General features: G+C 38.4%; 2 protein-coding genes across 8 annotated transcripts; both read right to left on the bottom strand.

Moving 5' to 3' along the window:
* Window positions 1-16: 16 nt before the first annotated feature.
* LOC114436658 (sodium/hydrogen exchanger 9B2) lies at window positions 17-9,338 on the bottom strand. Of its 4 annotated transcripts, none has more exons than XM_028407085.1 (13): window positions 9,244-9,338; window positions 6,525-6,784; window positions 5,830-6,031; window positions 5,464-5,634; window positions 4,639-4,781; window positions 4,286-4,413; window positions 3,443-3,618; window positions 2,601-2,707; window positions 2,257-2,406; window positions 2,002-2,110; window positions 1,603-1,739; window positions 1,265-1,487; window positions 17-1,027 (listed from the first exon to the last, which is right to left on the bottom strand). In XM_028407085.1, exons 2-13 carry the CDS (start codon window positions 6,657-6,659, stop codon window positions 966-968), a joined length of 1,743 nt encoding a protein of 580 aa, XP_028262886.1. In that variant the 5' UTR covers window positions 6,660-6,784; window positions 9,244-9,338; the 3' UTR covers window positions 17-965. The 4 variants fall into 4 exon arrangements, with proteins under 4 accessions (XP_028262886.1, XP_028262894.1, XP_028262879.1 ...); XM_028407093.1 differs by lacking the exon at window positions 9,244-9,338 and adding an exon at window positions 8,509-9,126; XM_028407078.1 differs by lacking the exon at window positions 9,244-9,338 and having other exon boundaries at window positions 6,525-6,987.
* Window positions 9,339-9,538: 200 nt separating this feature from the next.
* bdh2 (3-hydroxybutyrate dehydrogenase, type 2) lies at window positions 9,539-15,705 on the bottom strand. Of its 4 annotated transcripts, none has more exons than XM_028407984.1 (10): window positions 15,608-15,705; window positions 13,463-13,550; window positions 12,558-12,636; window positions 11,444-11,540; window positions 10,948-11,056; window positions 10,535-10,595; window positions 10,280-10,393; window positions 9,986-10,044; window positions 9,794-9,886; window positions 9,539-9,692 (listed from the first exon to the last, which is right to left on the bottom strand). In XM_028407984.1, exons 2-10 carry the CDS (start codon window positions 13,532-13,534, stop codon window positions 9,639-9,641), a joined length of 738 nt encoding a protein of 245 aa, XP_028263785.1. In that variant the 5' UTR covers window positions 13,535-13,550; window positions 15,608-15,705; the 3' UTR covers window positions 9,539-9,638. The 4 variants fall into 4 exon arrangements, with proteins under 4 accessions (XP_028263785.1, XP_028263776.1, XP_028263794.1 ...); XM_028407975.1 differs by having other exon boundaries at window positions 13,463-13,553; window positions 15,608-15,674; XM_028407993.1 differs by lacking the exon at window positions 15,608-15,705 and adding an exon at window positions 15,511-15,587 and having other exon boundaries at window positions 13,463-13,553.
* Window positions 15,706-20,451: the final 4,746 nt, after the last annotated feature.

The raw sequence follows: 20,451 nt of genomic DNA, 5'->3' as shown, positions 1-20,451 counted from the left end.
AGATTCACAATTCATATTTTGTTATTTTTGAATTTATTGTTTTAAGAATATTTGGTAAAAAACTAATGCTTCTGTAAAATTATCATAAATAATTGCTAATACACAAATTATTAAATTAGATGATATAAATTCAAACAAAATAATCTCAAATTACACTGCATGTAATATAAAAAAATCTAATACGTAACAATCATGAAAATGAAAGACTTTCTTTCAAATTACAAAAGATTGGGCGTAGAGTACGGTTGTGGATATGGGCCTGCTGTTGAGCTTCATTGTGCATATAGCAGCATTGTGTATAAACCCCTAATATAGTGAGCTATTCATATACCCTCAAGAGTTTTTGTAAACTACATAAATCCTTCTCATTACCAGAAAGCACAGCTAAAAAAAGCATGTAAATAAAACATATGTAAAAATACACAAACACACAGCTTCCGAGTGGTTTACAGACTTAAATGACTACTGTGTAGTCTAATTAAAAATATTAAATACTGCTAACATCAGTACATTCAATTCATAGCCCAAAAACTGCTTATATTAAAATACAGCAATACCTGTTCAAGTCAGTAGTGTGTAGACATCTTGTAATACAAAATGGGTCAACACTGGATGTAGTGAATGTGACAGGCAGAAACATTATCCACCTTTCACATGTAAACATGTAAACCATTTGTTTGCCTCACACCATAATATTTGATTAAATGTTCATTTGGAACCAGAAACAAAACAACCTCTTGTACGCTGCTCATGCAGCAAGACAGAGAGGACAGTGAGATTTAGGTCATTTGTTTGGAGTGTGAGGCCTGGAAACCACCACAGGCTATAAATACAATGTGATTAATGTGCTCCTGCAGGATGGCATACACCAGGAGACAACCCAGAGAAAGACAAAGAGAGCCACTCGGTGGCTAAAGAACATATCTGGTGTGTGAGGAGTTGATCTCCCTCACTGAATGATGATGTCAGAGTGTACTTTCATAGGTGATAGGGGTATCATCGTCATTTTCACCTCCTGCTCCAGTGCCTAGAAGAGAATACAGGGACCAAAAAATGAAAAAAAATGAAAGAGTAGCATACCACTACAAGATGCACTTGTAGTTAATAGCAACACTGCCACTGGATGTTCAGTAAAAGCAGCGATCTAAAGCTATGCAAATTCTTGTCTGTTTATACAAAGCCATCACAGAAGCAAAAACAATGCTGCAAGAGCTATGAAGCTGGGTCAGAAAGCTGAATTTTTTGAATGTAGGACTTTACCTACCTAAAAAAAAAGATGATAAATTGGGTTTGACTCGCTCACCACAGACGGAGTTCTTCGGTTTCTGCAGCAGGCAAGGTCCGCAAAGCCCTATGATTAGAGCTCCAACAGGAGCCGTGAGAAGGATAGCGAGAACAGCAACAGTCAGCACATCCATGCCATATTTCTGCAGTTGCTTGTCATCCTTTGTTCTGGCCATATCCAAAGCTGTGGAACCTATAGCTGCCTTATGAGTACAAGGAAAGCAGCAGTGAGTCCTCTAAAAACACATTTTAGGGAAAACATGCATACTTTCTAGGAAGAGGAGTTGAGTGCTGATGCATATTCAAGGACTGACATACCTGCACTGTAGCTTTGGGCATCCATGCTAGAGCTATAAACAGCTTTTCCTTCATGTTAAAGTCGGCACACAACACACAGACGTATGTGAACAGCAGTCTAACCGAGAGGGCAATTAGCAGAGAAGCTATACCCAAACCTAAAGAGACAAACAGAGACGTGTCATAAAGAGATAGCACATAAAGACTGTTATGTTACCAGTATTTAGTATAGTATATCAAGTGAAGTATATTTTAGCCAACAGAGGCAGTGATATGAAGGGCATGTCTCTGATGTGGCCTCTCTTTTTGGCTATGCAAATCTATTTACATCCATACACACACATTTGAATTTTGCACGATGATAACAGCCATCTCACTGTGTGTTATTTTCAAGCTGTGAGTATGTGTGTGAGATCTCACCGACTGCATGACCCTCCAATTCAGAGACTCTGATCTCAGCTCCTATAAGTCCAAACAGCAGAGGCTGAAACACGTCCCATGCCCAACCTACCACTTCTTCCACACGTTCCTTAAACAAACAGATGAAATGAAAATGTTAAGTAAATCAAAAACTTCATCATGGATATATGACTATAACACTGAGTGGACAACTTAGTAGACGCACTCATAGTCACTGTATTGTAGAAAAGGCATGCTTATCTATTATACTGTTACCTTTTCTGTGCCCCAGCCAATAGCAGCCAGGAAGGCCAGAACTATGGTGCAGAGCCCTCCAGATCCAGGAAAGCCAGCGACGCCACTGCCAAACACGGCAAAGACTGACAGACCCAGCACCAAGAAAGAACGCTTCATCACGATGTATTTCTACAAAAAAAAAGTCAATACAGTGATGTTTAAAAGCAGATAATTCTCAGTTATACACAACACTGGATTATGATTATCAATATACAGTACATTGCTGGATTCCCAAATTGTTTTACATACAGACCATGGGATCAGGTGGCTCAATTAAACCTAGATTCATATCATAGTACACTGATTGTGTGAGAATTGCCTACCTGGTCCACACTAGGGAAGTATTGGATGAGAAAGCCCAGGAGAATTCCAGCAACCATCCCTCCAGCCACCTCCAGAACACCTCTCAGTAGGTTGTACCAGGTGGAACCTAAGCAGGATAAGTAACATATAACAAGAAACGAATTGATGGATATTCAAAATACACAGGTATAATGTACTCATCACTTAGACCATTGTAAAGCTTTTAAACTGGTGAAATTGTGTCCTGGATGTAAATGTTTGGCTCATTTTGGTATGTACAGTTTCTGGGACTCATCAGTAATGTGTTTCAACTTTAATATCTAGTATTTAACAAGAGTAGAAAAGCAGCTTGCATGAAGCAGCTCCACTCTGTGCACGGTTGGTAACATCCTCATCATTATGCTCAGTCATTTGGTGTGAATTCTCTGGGCTCTATTCACACACAAGTTCAATCAGACATCACACAGAGCTGGCAGAATAAAGTCAGTTTAAAATTTGACTGATGTTTACACATACAGCTCAACTGCTTAATGTGTGAAGAAAATGTTGATGCTGTAGTGCAAGTGTAAAAGAGGCTCTACAGCTGAATTACCACCTCCCTAAAACTGTTCACTATGTCGAAGATTGCATTTCATTTGAATGCCTTATCTGCAGGGATCTGAACCTAATGAGGGCTTTTTGTAGAAAAAAGCACATGCACACAAAAAGCTCATGCATCAAGTAGAGTAATCAGCACACTAACACCCTCTGCTGAGCTCCAGACAAACTACAGATCGCAGTTGATGTGTGTCAAAGAAAAACAACACTGAAATCAACTCTTCTCATTTTCTATTACTTCTCCACACATTCAAAACATTTTTACCTGTGGCAAAGGCCATGCCCAAGCACGTGGTGAACCCTGTGATGGCAAGAATGTCATCAAAACTGCCAGCAGCCATCAGGAGGGTGGGAATACCCTGCTCCACACCATATCCATCCTTCTGTAGCATTAGCATAGAGGGTACAACCACAGCCGGAGACACAGCACCAAGCACAAACCTATGGTGTGGAGAAAATATTTTCTTTATTCACTCACTTCTTTAAAGAACAGACATACACATTTGAACATTTTAATATTGTAGCTGATAGGAAATTACTAACTGACACTGCACTGCAGAGAAAAACTTACAATTCTGAAAACAGAATAAAGAGGAAATGACTACGCTGTCTGGTTGTGACAGGGGAGTGGAGGCAAAAATGCTGGTCTGTCAACCACCCTTTAAAACCACTTTAACACATTCAGAAGGGGACAAAGCTTTCTGCACATAAACCTCAAACTGCAGCTAGTGGTGCCTTTTTTGGCCTGTTTGTTGGTGCCCTGCATGCTGATGAAGCAGATATGTGCAGGTTCTTATTTTGGAAATTTCGATTTCAGTTTAACACTGTGTGAAAGCAGACAAGACCTTGTAATCTGAGCTGGTGTTTTTGTCCTCTCCTTCACGGAACCATGTTCCTTGCAGCTATAGTGTCTAATTTACCACCAAATATGCTCTGCAGTTATGGCTTTAGCCAGTAAGAGTGGTAAACAATCTGCTCATCTAATCTAAATCAAATACTATGTAAGTGTTATCCTTAATAAAAAACAATGACGTCTTTTAAGAGCAATAATCAGGTAGCGTTTGTAGAAATAGAAATCTGGGCAAAGAAACAGTGGTGTTGTATTTACCCAAGGATGAAGCCCCACACCCAGGGCAAACCCATGAGGAAGTGAGAGATCAGCGCTGTGGTGCTGGCCTCTATAATGCAGGGCCCGACTGCCACACGTAGACACACAGACTTCAGTTTCTTCAGAGCCTGACAATAAGGACAGACATTATTATTCAAGGGTTTTAACTGTAATTTAAGCAATTCTGTACTATAGCTTCAGAAAAGTGTGCCTTTTTACTGACAAAACTATTTGTACCACTAAATACTCGCATACTTGCACAAGAAAGCCATGCGCAAAGGTGAGGTTAGGACATTGCTTTTGCATTTCTATAAACACTTGTGTGTACAAAAATAAAGCTGTGTGTTGCATACCATGGGATCCAACCCCAGACCAGCTCTAGCCAAAATGACAGCCAGAGCAATGTTCCTCAGTGCTGCAGACCATCTGTAGTCAATGTACACCCCGTCTGTTATGACTGGGATGTTCCTCAGCAGGAAGCCCATCAGCAGCATACCTGCAGCACAGCAGAGGGTGAGAGAGAGGGAATGTGATTCTTTTTACAATGAAGCAGTTTATTCTTCAGGGCTCTCTCCCACACAGCTATGTAACAGGAACAAGGCTCTACTGTTGCTCTTTAAACATGCTCAGAGTTGCAACACTAATAATTCAAGATTGAAGTAACACCTCTTTTACACTTTGGGTTTCATCTCATTACTGTTCTGCTAAAAATACACAAGACAACCAAAAATAATAAAATATTATTTTAAATGAATAGCAGTTGAGACATAAAAAATGTTATGAAAGAAAAAAAAACAAAATATAGATCTGAAAAAAAGACTTAACTTTTGGCCTTTAACTGATCAGATTATTGTATTTGTTTACAATATATATCGGTATTTCTAAAGAAGACCACTCCTTTGAGGAGTTGGTCAAAAATGAAAAGGACAACAAAGGAAAGTGACAAGGTAAACCTTAAGTTGTACTTCAATCTGCCTTGTGATGTAATTTAGTGAGGAGTGGCTACTGTTTGCCTGAATTCTATCAAGGAATCTGATAAAATTAGGTGTAACCACATCATATTACACTGCCTTCTGATCAACAGTCTGATTCATATTTTTTTGCCCTGATGAAGGAATCTGTGCATGAACATACTAATGATAGTACTTAAATCAAGTACAGTGCATTATCTGCCTTACCTAGGAGTGGAGGGAAAGGCGGAAGCTTGGGTATGTGGATAAGAGCCACCAATTTGCCGCCAATGAGCGCACAGATGAACAGTACTGTGATGCCAAACAGATTTCCTCCAGGAAGACATTCATTCTCTGTGATAGACCAAACCACTCCAAAGAGCACAGCTGCCAAAAGGACTGCAGAAGACAGAGGAAACTGATGTTAGAGTACAAAACCACGGCATATATCAGTGTAGTGTGTTTGATATCATTTTATAGGCATCATGACAAATGGGAAGAGAGGCGAGGAACTTAATATTCTCTCTCCATCAGTGTTGATTGACTACATATCTGTATTTGGAGTATAGGGCTGCATTTTGAGGTACTGCTTACCTTTGGTAATGAGAGAGGCAAAAAGACCTCTAGGTGGGCACGGGCAAAATCTGTGTAGCAAAGGGCAACAGACCAACGGTGGGTCTGTGTTGGTGCCAGCATCCACCACAGGGTGGCGAGGAATAAAATAGGTAGTCTCCTCTGTGACATTTGGGCTTGAGCTGCGCCGTACCACCACATGAATCTGATTCACATTTAGGTGCTTCAAAAGAAGGAGAAGACTTTTAAAAACGGATTAAAGCATAAAGGCATTACTTATCAGTTAACACAAAGGTATGCATGTCATACCAGAAGATTATGGACTATTGTACTTTTACAACACCAACACATTTATATCAGTAGGATTGCCCATACCAGAAGACTATGGACTATTGTACTTTTGGCAAACAATACAGTGAAGATATGAATTTATATTGCTAAAGTGGGCATTCTGGTCTCAACGTTTTGACTCTACTATGGACTAACTCTCACATTGAATAAACAAGAACAATAACATTCAAATCATATATATATATAGATATATATATATCTATATATATATATATATATATAGATATATATATATCTATATATATATATATATATATAGATATATATATAGATATATATATATAGTTTACAATAAGCACTTTCCAAACAAAAACAATTACAGTCAGTAAACCTGCAAAAGAAAGGATATTAGTAAAATACTGTACCTCCACATGATTTGCTGCAGGCAAAGTAATTCTGTCCAGCAGCGGGCTGGGTGCTGGACTTGGTACCGGACTAGGCGCTGGACTGGGTGCAGGGCTCTGCTCTGGGGTACCAGGTTTATGCTGGGTTTCCTCCATTGCAATCGGCTACAGTATCTCTGATCCAGTTCACCTCTATCACAGTATATCAAGCTGAGGGGTGGGGTTGGCCATTGATGGGGAAGTTCCTTCACTTCTGTATGTCCAGCTCTGACCTCCGGCTCCTATTCTTACAACACATTTATATCAGTAGGAAAACAAATGATTATTTACTTAATGGCAGGGAACACTGGTGTTACAGGTACAGCTGTGGAAATAATAGATTTGAACTCGAATGCCAAGCTGAGGTTTTACAGTTACAAAAAGTATGCTTTTAGGGCATGGGTGGTATTATCTTAAAAAATAAAAGAACTTGTCATAGGGCTGTGATGTACGACGGCGTATTAGGGCCAATGTAAGAAAAAAAAATACTGACCCGGAAGAGGAGGGGGGGCAATATTCTGAGATTTAAAGTCGTAAATTTACGAGAAAAAAAGTCGTAGATTTACAGAAAAAAACTCGTAGATTTACGAGAAAAAAACTCGTAAATTTACGAGAAAAAAACTCGTAGATTTACGAGAAAAAAACTCGCAAATTTACGGGAAGACCTCAGATATTCTCTGACATTAGGCTATAAAGTCGCAAATCTGGAGACACGCTGCTTGCTGTCACGGTCGCCGTGGAAAAGCTCATCAAGTTGTGACAACGCTGTGAAGAAGATAGCACCGTTCATAACCTTTCCTGCTTCAACCTCCGACCATAGTCAGGGAGCACAGAGGACGAGCTACGGTGCTCGTGGTTAACCCCCACCGTCACAAACAGCTGGAGGACCAGAGCACTTTCCTGTGCTTGCAGGGCGGCAGCTTTGTTCTCATATTCTTTACGCTGTACATATACTTCTTGTTAATAAATCGCTCCTCTCTCAAGCTAACAAGTCATCTTCTCTTCCACTCCTACACAAACACGCTGTCCTGTATCCTGCACACTCACACACAGGTAAGCACACACGTACTCACTGCCTTCCTATTATAAGGCATATAGGCCTACAACTCTCACAACACCGTGATAAAAACTAAAAACTTTAAACAGTTGCTTTTTATCCAGTTTACACATATGTAAACTGTACACATAAACCGTGTGCATGTATGCATGTATGGAAACGCGACATAATTCCATGACCAGGAAAAACGGATGCAAATTTCTGAGTTTTTTTCTCGTAAATCTACGACTTTTTTTCTCGTAAATTTACGACTTTTTTTCTCGTAAATTTACGACTTTAAATCTCAGAATATTGCCCCCCCCTCCTCTTCCGGGTCAGTATTTTTTTTTCTTACATTGGCCCTAATACGCCGTCGTAGTGATGTATGTGTCAGTCGTGAAAGAAACGGCTCTTAGAACCAGTCTTTTTTTTGACACACACACACAAAAAGAAACAGGAGGGAGGGAGGAATAAAGAGAACAGCCACCAACACAATGAAAAGGTGACTGCAGAAACGCAGAAAAAATGTCTCAATGTATGTATGCTTAGTAGATTAGTAATTAATTTCACAAATAATATTAGATTACTTTTCATAATACATTAATTTAAGGAACAACAAAAACTCTGAGGAGCCCCTTTTGAGCCAAATGAGCCGGCTCTTTTTTTTATAAACCGAGCCATAAGTACCGGCTCTCTTAAAAGAGCCGAAATTCCCTTCACTGCTGTTACGTACACTCTACTGTGTTTGTTTTGGTTTACTTGTAGCGAACTTTTTTGCAGTAAATACTGCACTACATACTTAAATATTATGAAGACTCTACCGGTAGCTGATATAGGGTACAAAACGCTACTACAATGTTTTGACAGTCACTTATGGCAACAGACTTTGGTTAATCCAATTGTGAATAGGTTACACTAATCAATGCTTACGGCTCGACCATATGGCACACCAAGCTAGCGTTAGCCGGAGTAGGCTACTTTGGCTGCTAGAGAAGAGGTAGCAACAGCCGGTAACAAATCTGTACAAGCATGGGTGGCTACTCACTAGCCACTTTGGAAAATGGGGCGACTGCGTGAGTATTTTGTGTGTTATTGGGGTAGATTATACACACAAACACACACACGTGTTGCACCAGAGACGAGTGAAAACCACAGTTATTATAGTGAGCTATTCGTGACAACGTATTCCCAGGGAAATCATGCACATGCACCTATTCCTATTATCGGACAAACTAACGCACAACAGCCTATTTTGATATTGTGGCAAATTAGTAAACTAGCTTGACGTCTAGCATGCCGTCAACGTTGTTGTCATGTGACTGTATGCTTTAGTGCCCCCATATAACAAAAGCTAACCATCAAGCACCGACTTCTTAATCGCTAAATGTGCTTGACGAACAAACTGTCTAATTTCGGTAAATGAAACAAATCTTAAAATTAGCATTCTCGTCTCCGTGTAATCTTAACACAACACGGCGAAGTGGCTCTTGACCGATATTTGCGTGTACTTGCAGTAGACACTTGCTGTTCCGGTGCACTTCCTACTCACAGCTGTCACTCCATTTAAAAACACGGGAGCTCGCTTAAAGGGACCCGTTCCTGACTTCCCTGACAGGAGTCCCTGAAATATTAACAGCAGCACACAAGGGAAAAAAATCAGCTCACCTCATATTGTAAATATTGGCATCGCCTATGTCCTGTAAGTGGAAGCGTTCCTGTGAATCCTGTGGCAGATACACCAGCTGGGAAATGGGAATGAGGCGGATTAGTGATAGCAAGGCAACTATGTACTGTAGGGCACACATGGCTGCTTAGTTTAGGGGTAATTTAGGTTATATGGAAGTCTCTCTAGCATTTATCCTAATAATACTTGGGAGTGTTCATCATCATGAGCACAACATGTGTACACAATACATTGAATTCTATTGTTTTAAGCAGGACAAAACAATAGAAGGACATGTTAAAGTTGGAAAATAGAACACTTTTCCCACAAAATGTTTATTTTATTTGCATTCCAGCCTCTTTAAAGCAGCATCTGTTATTATAAAACACTTGGTTCCTCACAAACTCCACCCTCCATCGATGATGTGCTCTGTCCCAGTCACATAGGCAGACTGTTAAAAAGACCAAAAACACATAATATTATAAAACACCTGGAAAATTTAAAACGGCAGTATCAGGTAATAAGCATATATTATGGGCTAAAAGCACTCACCTCATCAGAGGCAAGGTATACACACAGGTATGCTACCTCATCAGCTGTGCACAGTCTGCCAGTTTTCTGTCTTGCCATAAAGTCCTTGTAAGCCTGTGAGATGAGTTGCATTAATTGTTTTGCAAAGACATCAGGATTTCTTGTTATGATGTTAGATTAAGTTAAGGGAATGTAAATAAGAGCCTCAAGTACCTGTTCTGGGTCAGGCTGGGCTTGGATCCTACCTCTCAGGGATGGAGTATCAACAGTCCCTGAGGGTATGAGTAAACGAAAAACCTGGTGTTAAATCCTGGTGACTGAGATCAGGCCAGATGTAGTATGCAAACATGTCATCTAATAAAAAGCCTGAGCAGAAACTTGTTTATCTTTATAAAAAATGTCTTCCAACATTAAAACACTTTTTTTTCAGAAGCACTGTTTTAGTTTGAGCTCAAGGATGATGACGATATTTTTAAATACGAGTGGCCTTGAGAACTCCAGACTTACCAGGACAAACACAGTTACAGCGAATGCCTTGCTCAATGAAATCAGCTGCTATAGATTTAGTTAACCCAATCACTGCAGCCTTGGAGGTACTGTAGACACATCGGTTCACAACACCTGTGTTGAGGAAACACATCTGTCACTCGCACACACACAACCTGAGATAAGAGGATTACAATGAATGGTCATACTTCCGTAGCCTAATGTCCTGTTAAATGGAAATATAATGTGTTCTACAAGCATTCAAAAATAATTGACCTTTTATGCTTGAAGCAACAGATGCCATGTTGATAATGTTTCCTGACTTCTTTGCCAACATCTAGAATGACAAATAACAAATTAGGTCAGTGGAGTATAAATAGAACATAATGAGTAAAATAACGATTAAAAATTATCTTTCAATTTATACAACAAAGAAATGACTAAAGTGCTATGAAGTGAGCCAAAATTCCCCTTTGAGACAGTTCAGTTAGTTTGCGGCTAAAGCTGGATTAGCTGTTGGGCCGTCGCTGCCCATCATGTCACAGGCTCAGAGTAATACAGCTAATCCCAACGGACAAAGGATGAAGACCAAAACTGAAGACATATGTCACACAATGTTCCACAACACCTATTTACATTTTCAACAAGATAATCTGTGTGGAGCATTTGGTGAGGAGGGCAGAGGTCACCTTGGGCAGAAAGGCTTTGCACATAAGGTACATGCTCCTCACGTTGACATTCATTGTGAAGTCCCAGTCTTCCTCCTTGCAGTCCAAGATGGAGCCATGATGCACAAACCTGTGTGCAACAGGTGATATGTAAACTCAGAAAAAATTCAAAATAATCTGTATGTATCACAGTACAGAGAGTTAAACTTGATTGGTTGGATAAAATACCTAATCTATCAAATAGAAGCAAAGATATAAAAGAATAAATTATTACACTACAATCAGTTGCTGTTCTGAGATGAGTGTACCAGCCTCAAAGGTGACAATTTCAAGACCTTTGCTAAGGAGCTTAAAAAAAAGGTCAAGTGAGGGTTAAACCATATGGTATAGGGATTTAAGAAATGTAGATGATGCATGACAAAAAGAAATAGTAATTATCCTGATATGTATTAACTATATTTACTAAATGACTGCTCCTCAGTATTTTAAGGCAACATTAATATAACAGGAAATGTACCCAGCTACATTGAACAGCACATCCACATGGTCGTGCTCCTTAGCCAGGGCTTCCACTTGATCCCTCTTTGTAACATCCACAACTTTGGTCCTAATCCCTGAGAATAAAAACACAAACATATTTCACTTGCTTTTGTTCACAAGCGCACATTGATATTCATGACTTCATTTAATGTAGATCATAAGACACATAGCATTTATATTATTTTCATTCAACAACCAATATAGCCAGCTGAGCAGTGTTAAGCCAAATACTGACCACACAAAATAAAGATTGCAGCTAAGCTACAACAGTCAGAACAATCTGCCCCAACACTGCGATATTATACATACAGTTACAGACCTGGCTGCTTCCTTTATATTTTCCAACAGATGTCATAACAGCCTTTCAGAAAGCACGTAGAGATACAGCATTGAAGCTTAGTTAGAGGAAGGAGCAGTCCACTCCTCCAATTCACTCAAACTAATTTATTTTGGTCTCTGGACCAGCAGAGATTGGAATAAATGAAGCAGCAAAACAAGCATTAGAACTGTTAATGAGTCAGTCACATAATAATCCATTACAACAGACATTTGGAGTGTATATTTTATCTTTATGCTTTGTTTATACCTTTGTATTTATTTATGTGTTGAACTGATTTTATTGTTAATTTTCTTTTATTGTAGGATATGTGTGGGAAATACAACATAGTTTACTACACTGCAGGTGATTAATATACCCTAATGAAAACATAATTAAAACTCTGTATTTACAGGTCCCTATTGTTTTTATATATTTATCTTCAAATATAGTCTTTTTTATATAAGAGAACAGGGTTTGAAAATCAGAAAAGGATTTTGCAGTTAACAGGTTTTGGGGATTATTTTTTTTACATCACAGTGTGAAAAGCAACATTTCAAATGAATGATGGCTAATGTCTATTTATTTCTGTCTATTTTTATAATGTCTATTTTAGTACTAAAGTAAAATAGAGGTAATTTATCTTGTCAAGGGCTTCCAACTCTCAGAAATTGTAAGACCTTATAAGAGGGACTCATCCAGGGACTCATCCAGTCTGTATCACACTGTTTAACCAGCAGGTGGCAGCGGCAGACCAACAGAGGTGATTTCCTACCTTGAATGCCATCTAGCTCCTTCACCTTCTCTCCATTTATGTCAACTGCAGTAACCCGAGCACCCTCCTTTGCAAATGCCTGCAGTTGAAAAATAAAAAAAGGTCTGATCCAAGTGGCCCAACAATATCAACACATCACAGTAACCTATAGTCATGAGAATGTTACCTGGTTAAAAAACATTTCATTGTAATCTTGTTATTCAAAGAGATGTTTTGTTTAGTTTTTTAAAAAAAATATGTTATGGCTTATTAAACATTTGAATATTAAAAAACTGAACTGCTGCCTGGATGCACAGTCATATGACATGAACATAGTCAATCAGGGAGTAATTCAAGTCATCAATAATAATCAGGTTCTTATTATCAAGCATTCTGCAAAAGGCAGATTTCATTTTCCATCCCTAATCCCTCTATACTCTTTAAATCCAGTCCAACAATTACTTCAGACAGGACAAAGACCCCTCTGTATTTGAATTCCTCCATGCCAACATAAAACCTGAATCCCTGCAATACATGGAACACTCGACACACTTCTAGACAACACTTAAAGGAAATGGATATACTGATGGCCTAGTCTTGACAAGGACGTGTGTGTGATCTTTAAGTGTTTTGTGATCACTCAGACAAGAACATTCCCAGTGGATTTAGCGTTAAGACTGACCTGAAACGAATTGAACTGAATTTATAGCTAAGTACAGTAATTTTGAAAGAAAATGGTTTCTGTTGGACTTATGTTTTCTAACACCTGTTACAAAAGCTAGCACATCATGAAATGTAGACAACATTCCACTAAGCTCTGGTAGAAATATGTACCAATATGCACCAAAGAGCTAGTGCATAAACACACTTCCTCTGTGATTTGCAGGGAAATAAATGAGTGAGAAGTTATTATTAGAGCTCATTACTATTGCTGCAGCCCGTCCAATCCCCTGCGCGGCAGCAGACAACACAATAACTTTCCCATCCAGACGGCCCATAGTGCCACTTCCACTGCTGCTGTGAACAACACACAGAGACAAAAAAGAGTTCTGAACAACAGGTTCATTGTGATGATAAATATTCTCTTAAAAAAACAATCCTGGTGAGGATTTGCAAACATTTAATTTGAAGTTACTTTAGCTAGTAGACAGTGATAAATACTTTTACCAACACAAGTGCTTTTTTAGGGCTGCTTGGTGTACTTAAAAAGTTGGATGTCCTTACATTTTCCATTTCTTTATATTATATTTTATTGTATTTTCAGACATGATCATTATCTTGCCACTTCAGCTGTGAATAATCAGCCATTCATAAGTTTTTACATAGACTAAGATCATTATCTAACCTCTGTCCACTCACATTAGTCAGCTGCTGCCTTCAAGGTGTAGTGCTTAAAATCAAACATACCTAAATATTAACCACTTACATCCATGCAACTACGGTAATTATCTTGAACAGACATACTGTATATCCAGTTCAATTAGCGGATTGATCTAATTATTTATGTGTTTGTTTGACAGATATGATCATTATCTCTGTGGGTCCAGCTATGTTGCTGTTTTTCAAATGTTTTGCCCTATAGATAAACTTGCCTTGAATTTCAATGAAATGCACTCCCACCTGCTGCTCGGTTTTTTAATATTTTGAAGTACCATATAAAATAACCCGAGAGGGAGTTGGTGAATAAACATCAAAAAAACAGTGCAGCCTAGAAAGCTCAGTTTCTTTTCTTATGAGAAAAATCTATTGAAAAAGGTGTCAAACCACAAAATACCCTGACTGGCTATCAATCACTAGAAAGTACATGATATCCAACTTTTTTTTTTTTAATTGATGCATTTGAATCTAATTTTGTTACAACACTTACAGCTTGTGCTCTACAGTGAAACACCCTGGAAGGAAATATGGTTTACAAGTAATCACTGATTTTAAAAAATACACTAACAGCTACTCAGGCAACCAATTCATCTATAATCTGGGTTAAACTACCGCAAAGCAACAGCGAGACTCCTTCTAAATTTAAAGAAAAAAACATCAAGCTATTTTTATTTTTAATAAGGACATCAAGCCACCATATGCCAAAAGTGTGTAGCTATGTGTTGCTTGCACTTTTTTTCCTGTATCTTGTCTGGCACAGTGAGCTCTACTAGTCGACCATTATCAAAAGCCACTCAGCCAATCCTGCACAGACCGCTGGCTGAGATTTCATTGCTGTTTTCCTCATTTTCACCTCTGACTTTTCTTTTCTCCTGCATCAAACATGAGACTGTTTGATTACACTGTTTTAAAATGCCAATGCAAACCTAAACAAAAACAACACATATACATATATTTTCCTCCTGTGTAATGATCTGTCACTGTGCAGGTACATCTGCTGCAGCCAGATGTGTTGCAAGGCAGAAGTGTCATAAGTGGTAATTCTGTAAGGTTGCCCTGCAATCATCAAAGGTGGACATGTGGGAGGACATGTACTTGTGTGTCTTCCCGGCTGTTAGCCTCCTTCAGGTTTTCTAAGTGCAGATAACTAGCACAGAATTACTTGACACTGACATAAGTCCAGTTATAAGTAACGCCTACATGCAATGATGGAATAGGTTTTGTGAACGTATATATAAATAAATAACATCGCAAATTAGTGTTTTAGCTAACGTTAGGTAGGTAGGTATGGGATGAAATAAGCGCATTCTTTCTAGAAACAGTTGGATTTGTAACTATTTTTGACTCAAATATTTGTAAGAAATTACTTTTTATTGGAAGTATCAAGTGTCAACTTAGCTATATACGTTGCTGAGTTTGCTTAGAGAAACGTCGCGGTTGTTTAGCCCAAAACCTTGCTGGTATACTTGATGCTAAGTTTTCGCCTCCACGTTTATCTCCATTCAGATTTATATAAATCGCATCGTTGCAATAGCTCTTTTTTAATCGAGCTGCACTGACACTAACGTAATGGCCGTTTTTAGACTGTCTTCCTTACATTTAACAGGCTGTAACGACGTTAACTTAAGAACAAATACAGATACTATTTGGTAAAAACCAACACTAGCTTATATAAACTCATTTTGTAAACTCACCACTCTGCACAGCTCTGAGTGTCAAAGCTCAGAGAACCTTGCTAGTCATGTGACGTCTTGCTTGCGCTCCTATTGGTTCGGAAGCAGGAAGAAGTGTGCATGAGGGCAGGTTGTAATGGTAGTAATTGTAATGAACTTTAAAACCATGTTTTGTTTGTTTTCTTTTATCTGGCTGGCAAGATTAGCTTATTCTGTTAAAAGTTTTTTTCTGTTGGAATTTAAATTCATTTATAGAAATATAATACAAGCATTAAAAACAATTCTACTGTTAATCATAATCTTTATTTTCTTGGAGCATGGACTACTGTGATGATGAAACTTCCTTATGACCTTTGAAATCTGTACAAAGTGTAATATACGTAGTTATGGACCTCGTTTTAAAAGTTAATGTAAAATGGATTTGACAACAGAGAGAGAGAACAGTTGATGGCACCTGAAGTTTGAAGCCTACAATGTAGTTAAAAATGATGATTTTTAAACATATGAATATGTGTTATGATATATGGCAGCTTTTTCAGCTTTTAAGCAAAGTGATTTTGCTAATAAAAAATAAAAAATACACATATTTATGACTCCCATTAAAATCAGAATGAAACCTGACAACCTTTATTTTCCAGTTACTGTGTAGAGACAATATGTCTCTTGTCTAATGCAAAAAAGTATGGCATACTGACTGAAATGACCTGTGGCATACTTCTGTGATAGCAGTGTCATTGGATTATATTGAATACAAACCAAAACACTTGTAGGTCAAGCATGCTGCCTTCTCAGCTGACTGACTGCATCAAACTCAGTAGCTTGCCAGGCAGAACAGAAAACAAACCAAGCCATCCGATCCTCAACATGAATGATGTGTCATATATCTTATCAGACAATAATTAGTTAATGTTTTGGGGTCAATAATTTGTGAATACTGCACATGAATGATTTAACATGCTCGCTATAACTGTCAGCATATTATTCCTTACCCATTATTATAGAGCAGACTACAAGTTTACAGGGGGGCGGGGGCAATTTGCACTTAGCCTGAGATATACTGATTCAAAGCCATACCTATAAGTGATAGGTTTTACAAGAATATTTTAGCCTTTGATGAGGTGATTTAAATCAGCATTTGTGTCTTTCACATAATGCAGGACTAAATTACCAGAGTTCCTCTTCACGAATCAATGCAATAGCATAGAATTTGCATTGAAAGTGACTTGTTGCAAACCTTTAATGACTTATTGATTGTGTTGGAGGAGAAAATTAAAGCACCTTCCTCCTTAAGGCTGCATATCCATTTAATCCAAGACAGTCTGTCAAAGGCTTTGTACATGATTTATACTATGTGTTCAAACTACCATAGTCAATACATGTAGAGCCATTATAGTACATAAACAAGGTCTACACTGCCATTTCCGTCTCAAGAGAGATCATCAGTTCATCAGACTGAGGGTAAGTGAATCATTCAGGGGTCTATTCATTCATGATCTGCATAAAAAAAGAGTCTGTATGTATTTGTTTATTCATTACACATGCCTGGAACATGCACACACACACACACACAGCAGCCGTAAAAAGACAGCTGTAACAATTATCACCTGCAGGTGGTTCATGAATAAAATTTGTATCAACCAGCCAGGATTTCTATAATAAGCTATTTGACATGTCTACATCTGAAGTCTGCCCTCCTGCTAGGCTATTACTAGAAAAAGGGGCTCTTGACCAACCAGGTCCCTTCTGTGAGGAAGTTCAACAATATTAATTGTATTACTGAACAATAATGATTTTTATCTGAGAATACACTGCAAACAGACACAGATATGTAGCTTTCAGGTCTTTAGGTCATAACAAGACAATACTGCAATGCGATCCCATGCCCTGAAGTAGTACTATTTGTAAGCAGAGAGGACAAAAGGGACACCTTTCAGCATATTAAGCAAGTTGAAGCAAGGCAACTGGACACGTAGAGTTTTCTTGAAGACGTTTCGCTTCATCAGTTCTGCTGGTACCAGCATAATATAACTAACCACTTAACTACAGTAAGCACTTCCCCCTTGGGATAAATAAAGTATTTCTGCATCAACAAAATGTTATTCCTGTAAGATCAAAAAATATTATTTTATAGTTTGTACTTGTAAAAGTTGAGCAGCTCACTTACTTATTCATTCAGTTACTCATCCTTTAAGCTGCTTAGTCCATCATGTCTGCAGAACCAGCAGAGGAAGCAAAGATGCCCAGGATTCACTTGCTTCAGCTCCCCATGAGTGATCATTTTGACTCAAGGCCTGTGCTGGCTGGTGAGCCTCTGAGCTCTGGCCTCCTCCAAACTGTCTCTCATAGCAAATTCTGTAGTCCTGGAAGACACAGAAGACTAGTATGGGTAACGTAGCAGAAAACATTTAAGAAATAACTAGGACCTGCTTCTGGCCTGGGAGAAGACTCCTCAGGTGAGTAGCTACCTGTTGGCCAGGTAACCATAGAGAACAGCGAGGCATGGGCTGAAATGTTAAAGGGATGTGTCCCCATTTATTCACAAGCACCAGAGTAGGGGTCTGATGCACGAGAGGATGGACACCATGTTCCAGATTTTGCAATAATGTATATTCCAAATCATGTTAGAGGCTGATAATCCAGCATTCTTCCATGTTTTTGTCAGAGATAAAATATACTGTGCACCCACTCTTATATTTGTAGGCCACACATACAGTCACACTGTCAGCAACCATTGTTATCAGCTGTCTATAAATGTCTTCACATAACAAGTACAGTGAGGAATATATATATATATATATATATATATATATATATATAGACCGCTGCTTTGTTCCTTGGTAAGACACTTAGTCATTCATTCATTATATATATATATATATATATATATATATAATGAATGAATGATATATATATATATATATAATGAATGAATGACTAAGTGTCTTACCAAGGAACAAAGCAGCGGTCCTGGACAGAAGAATTCGCTGGAAAGTCCCATCAACATCTCCAATCTGCCAGAGTTGGATTGAATCAGAAGAAAGGAAATGATAACGCTGAGTAAAGATTGACTGTTTGTACTTCTTCTGCTACAGTTAAATTGCCCAAAAAGCCACACATAGCTTTTGTTTACAGTCGCCGCACCTGAAGCAGCACCTGGAGAAAGTGGTGTTGATTCTAAATTCCATCTCTGATGTGACTTGATCAAAGCAGAAATACAGCACCGGTTTTCATCAATAATCCCAGCTGGTCTAGTGAGGCCTTTCTATGCTATTTCCATCACATCACCATCTGACAAGATATGTGCAAGCCAGCACTCGTATCTGTTTGATAGTGTGAAAAACGGATGGAAGAAGCTTATGGACAGCAACAACATGCCAGATTTACATTGATTGAATATATTGACCAGAAAATCATTTCACGAATCTGCTCCTGTTAAACAAGAAGAAGTCAAAGATTTAGAGAAGTATTGTGCTTGTTAATAAGTTATCTGAGGAGATAAGTATTGGTCTGATTTGCTAGAAAACAGGTCCAAATTATGTTAAAAGATAAAGCAGAGCATAATAAAAATAATGAGCATGCAAACCAGTGTGCACAGCAGCCCCACACTGGGAGTAAAACCCCAGTGTCCTGGGTGGTTTTGTTATCGGTTGAGCAAGGTTTTTCACTAAACAAAGCCTGAATAATAACTCTTTCTTTCAGCAGGCTTTTAACAAAGAGAGCAGACTCCATGACGACCAACTAAATGGCGATGTAACCTTTTGTACATACAGTAATCCTTGTAAAATGTATTTATCATTGTGAACTGTTTTAATCATTCTCTAACCCTACGAATGTTTAATCCTTAACCAGACAGTGAGTAAAAACAAAAGTGAAATGACCTTTGTGATGCACCATGGAGCACTTATTCCCTATTATTCCCTGTATTGAAGACATAATCTCCAGCATTGTGGACTTTGCATTTCTGCCACCACATGGTCAGATTACATCAGGATTTGTCTTTCTGGTAAAATCCAGCTAAAAAAATGTTGTTTTTGGACTAGGTGCATAGAGCCATTATGGCACTCATGTGTGTGAGGACATGCTGTGTGCAAACACATGGTGCATGCCAAACTTGTACCTGCAAATAGGCTTTTCTGCCAGAAACATGTTCCTCCTCAACCACAGGATTGAATATGCACCTGACCATATAGGAGGGATATACTTTTTAACTCTCCTATGACAATTATCTGACTGCCTGGTTTTGATGGCTTGTGAAAGAGACCAAAATAGAGGAGGCATCACATTTACAATAACTTCTATTAATTTTTATTTTAATCAGTCAAGCTATATTTTCAGGAAAATCTTTCCATCTCAGGCAGAAAACGAGACAAAACATGGGATTCATCTATAATTTATCTAATCTCTCTGTTGACTGTGAGGATGTCTGTTCAACAATCAGTGTGTTCTACTCAAATGTCTATTCAACAAACTGATTGCAATCACTTATATAGCTTTAGTGATTTATGGGGCTGTCATGAGGCGTCATATTTATGTGCTGTATTTATCACATTGTGTCAGGCAAAGCTTGAAAAAAAACAAAAACAATCTAGGTTCTTATTGGTTGCAGTGAAACCAGAAAAACCTTTTAAACCAGCCGGTATCACCCAAAGTCAGTTTTGAGTCATAAATTTGTGGCTGTGGATGTATTCGGAATATTAGTATTTTGTAGGCTCTTTAACATGGATACTGAGGGAATGGGTGAACAACAGCAAATTAAAATTCTTCACAGATGCCTCTGAGACTTGGCAGATAGTTGCGTTTTGAATTTTTCACTGACACCTCTTCCTCTTGTTGTAAGCAGGAGTCAGATGAGTGACTGCTATGCC

The sequence above is a fragment of the Parambassis ranga genome, chromosome 1, assembly GCF_900634625.1.
Source record: "Parambassis ranga chromosome 1, fParRan2.1, whole genome shotgun sequence".
Lineage (NCBI taxonomy): Eukaryota > Metazoa > Chordata > Actinopteri > Ambassidae > Parambassis > Parambassis ranga.
Note: the sequence above shows the minus strand (reverse complement) of the source record. Positions and strands in the feature narration are given on the sequence as shown.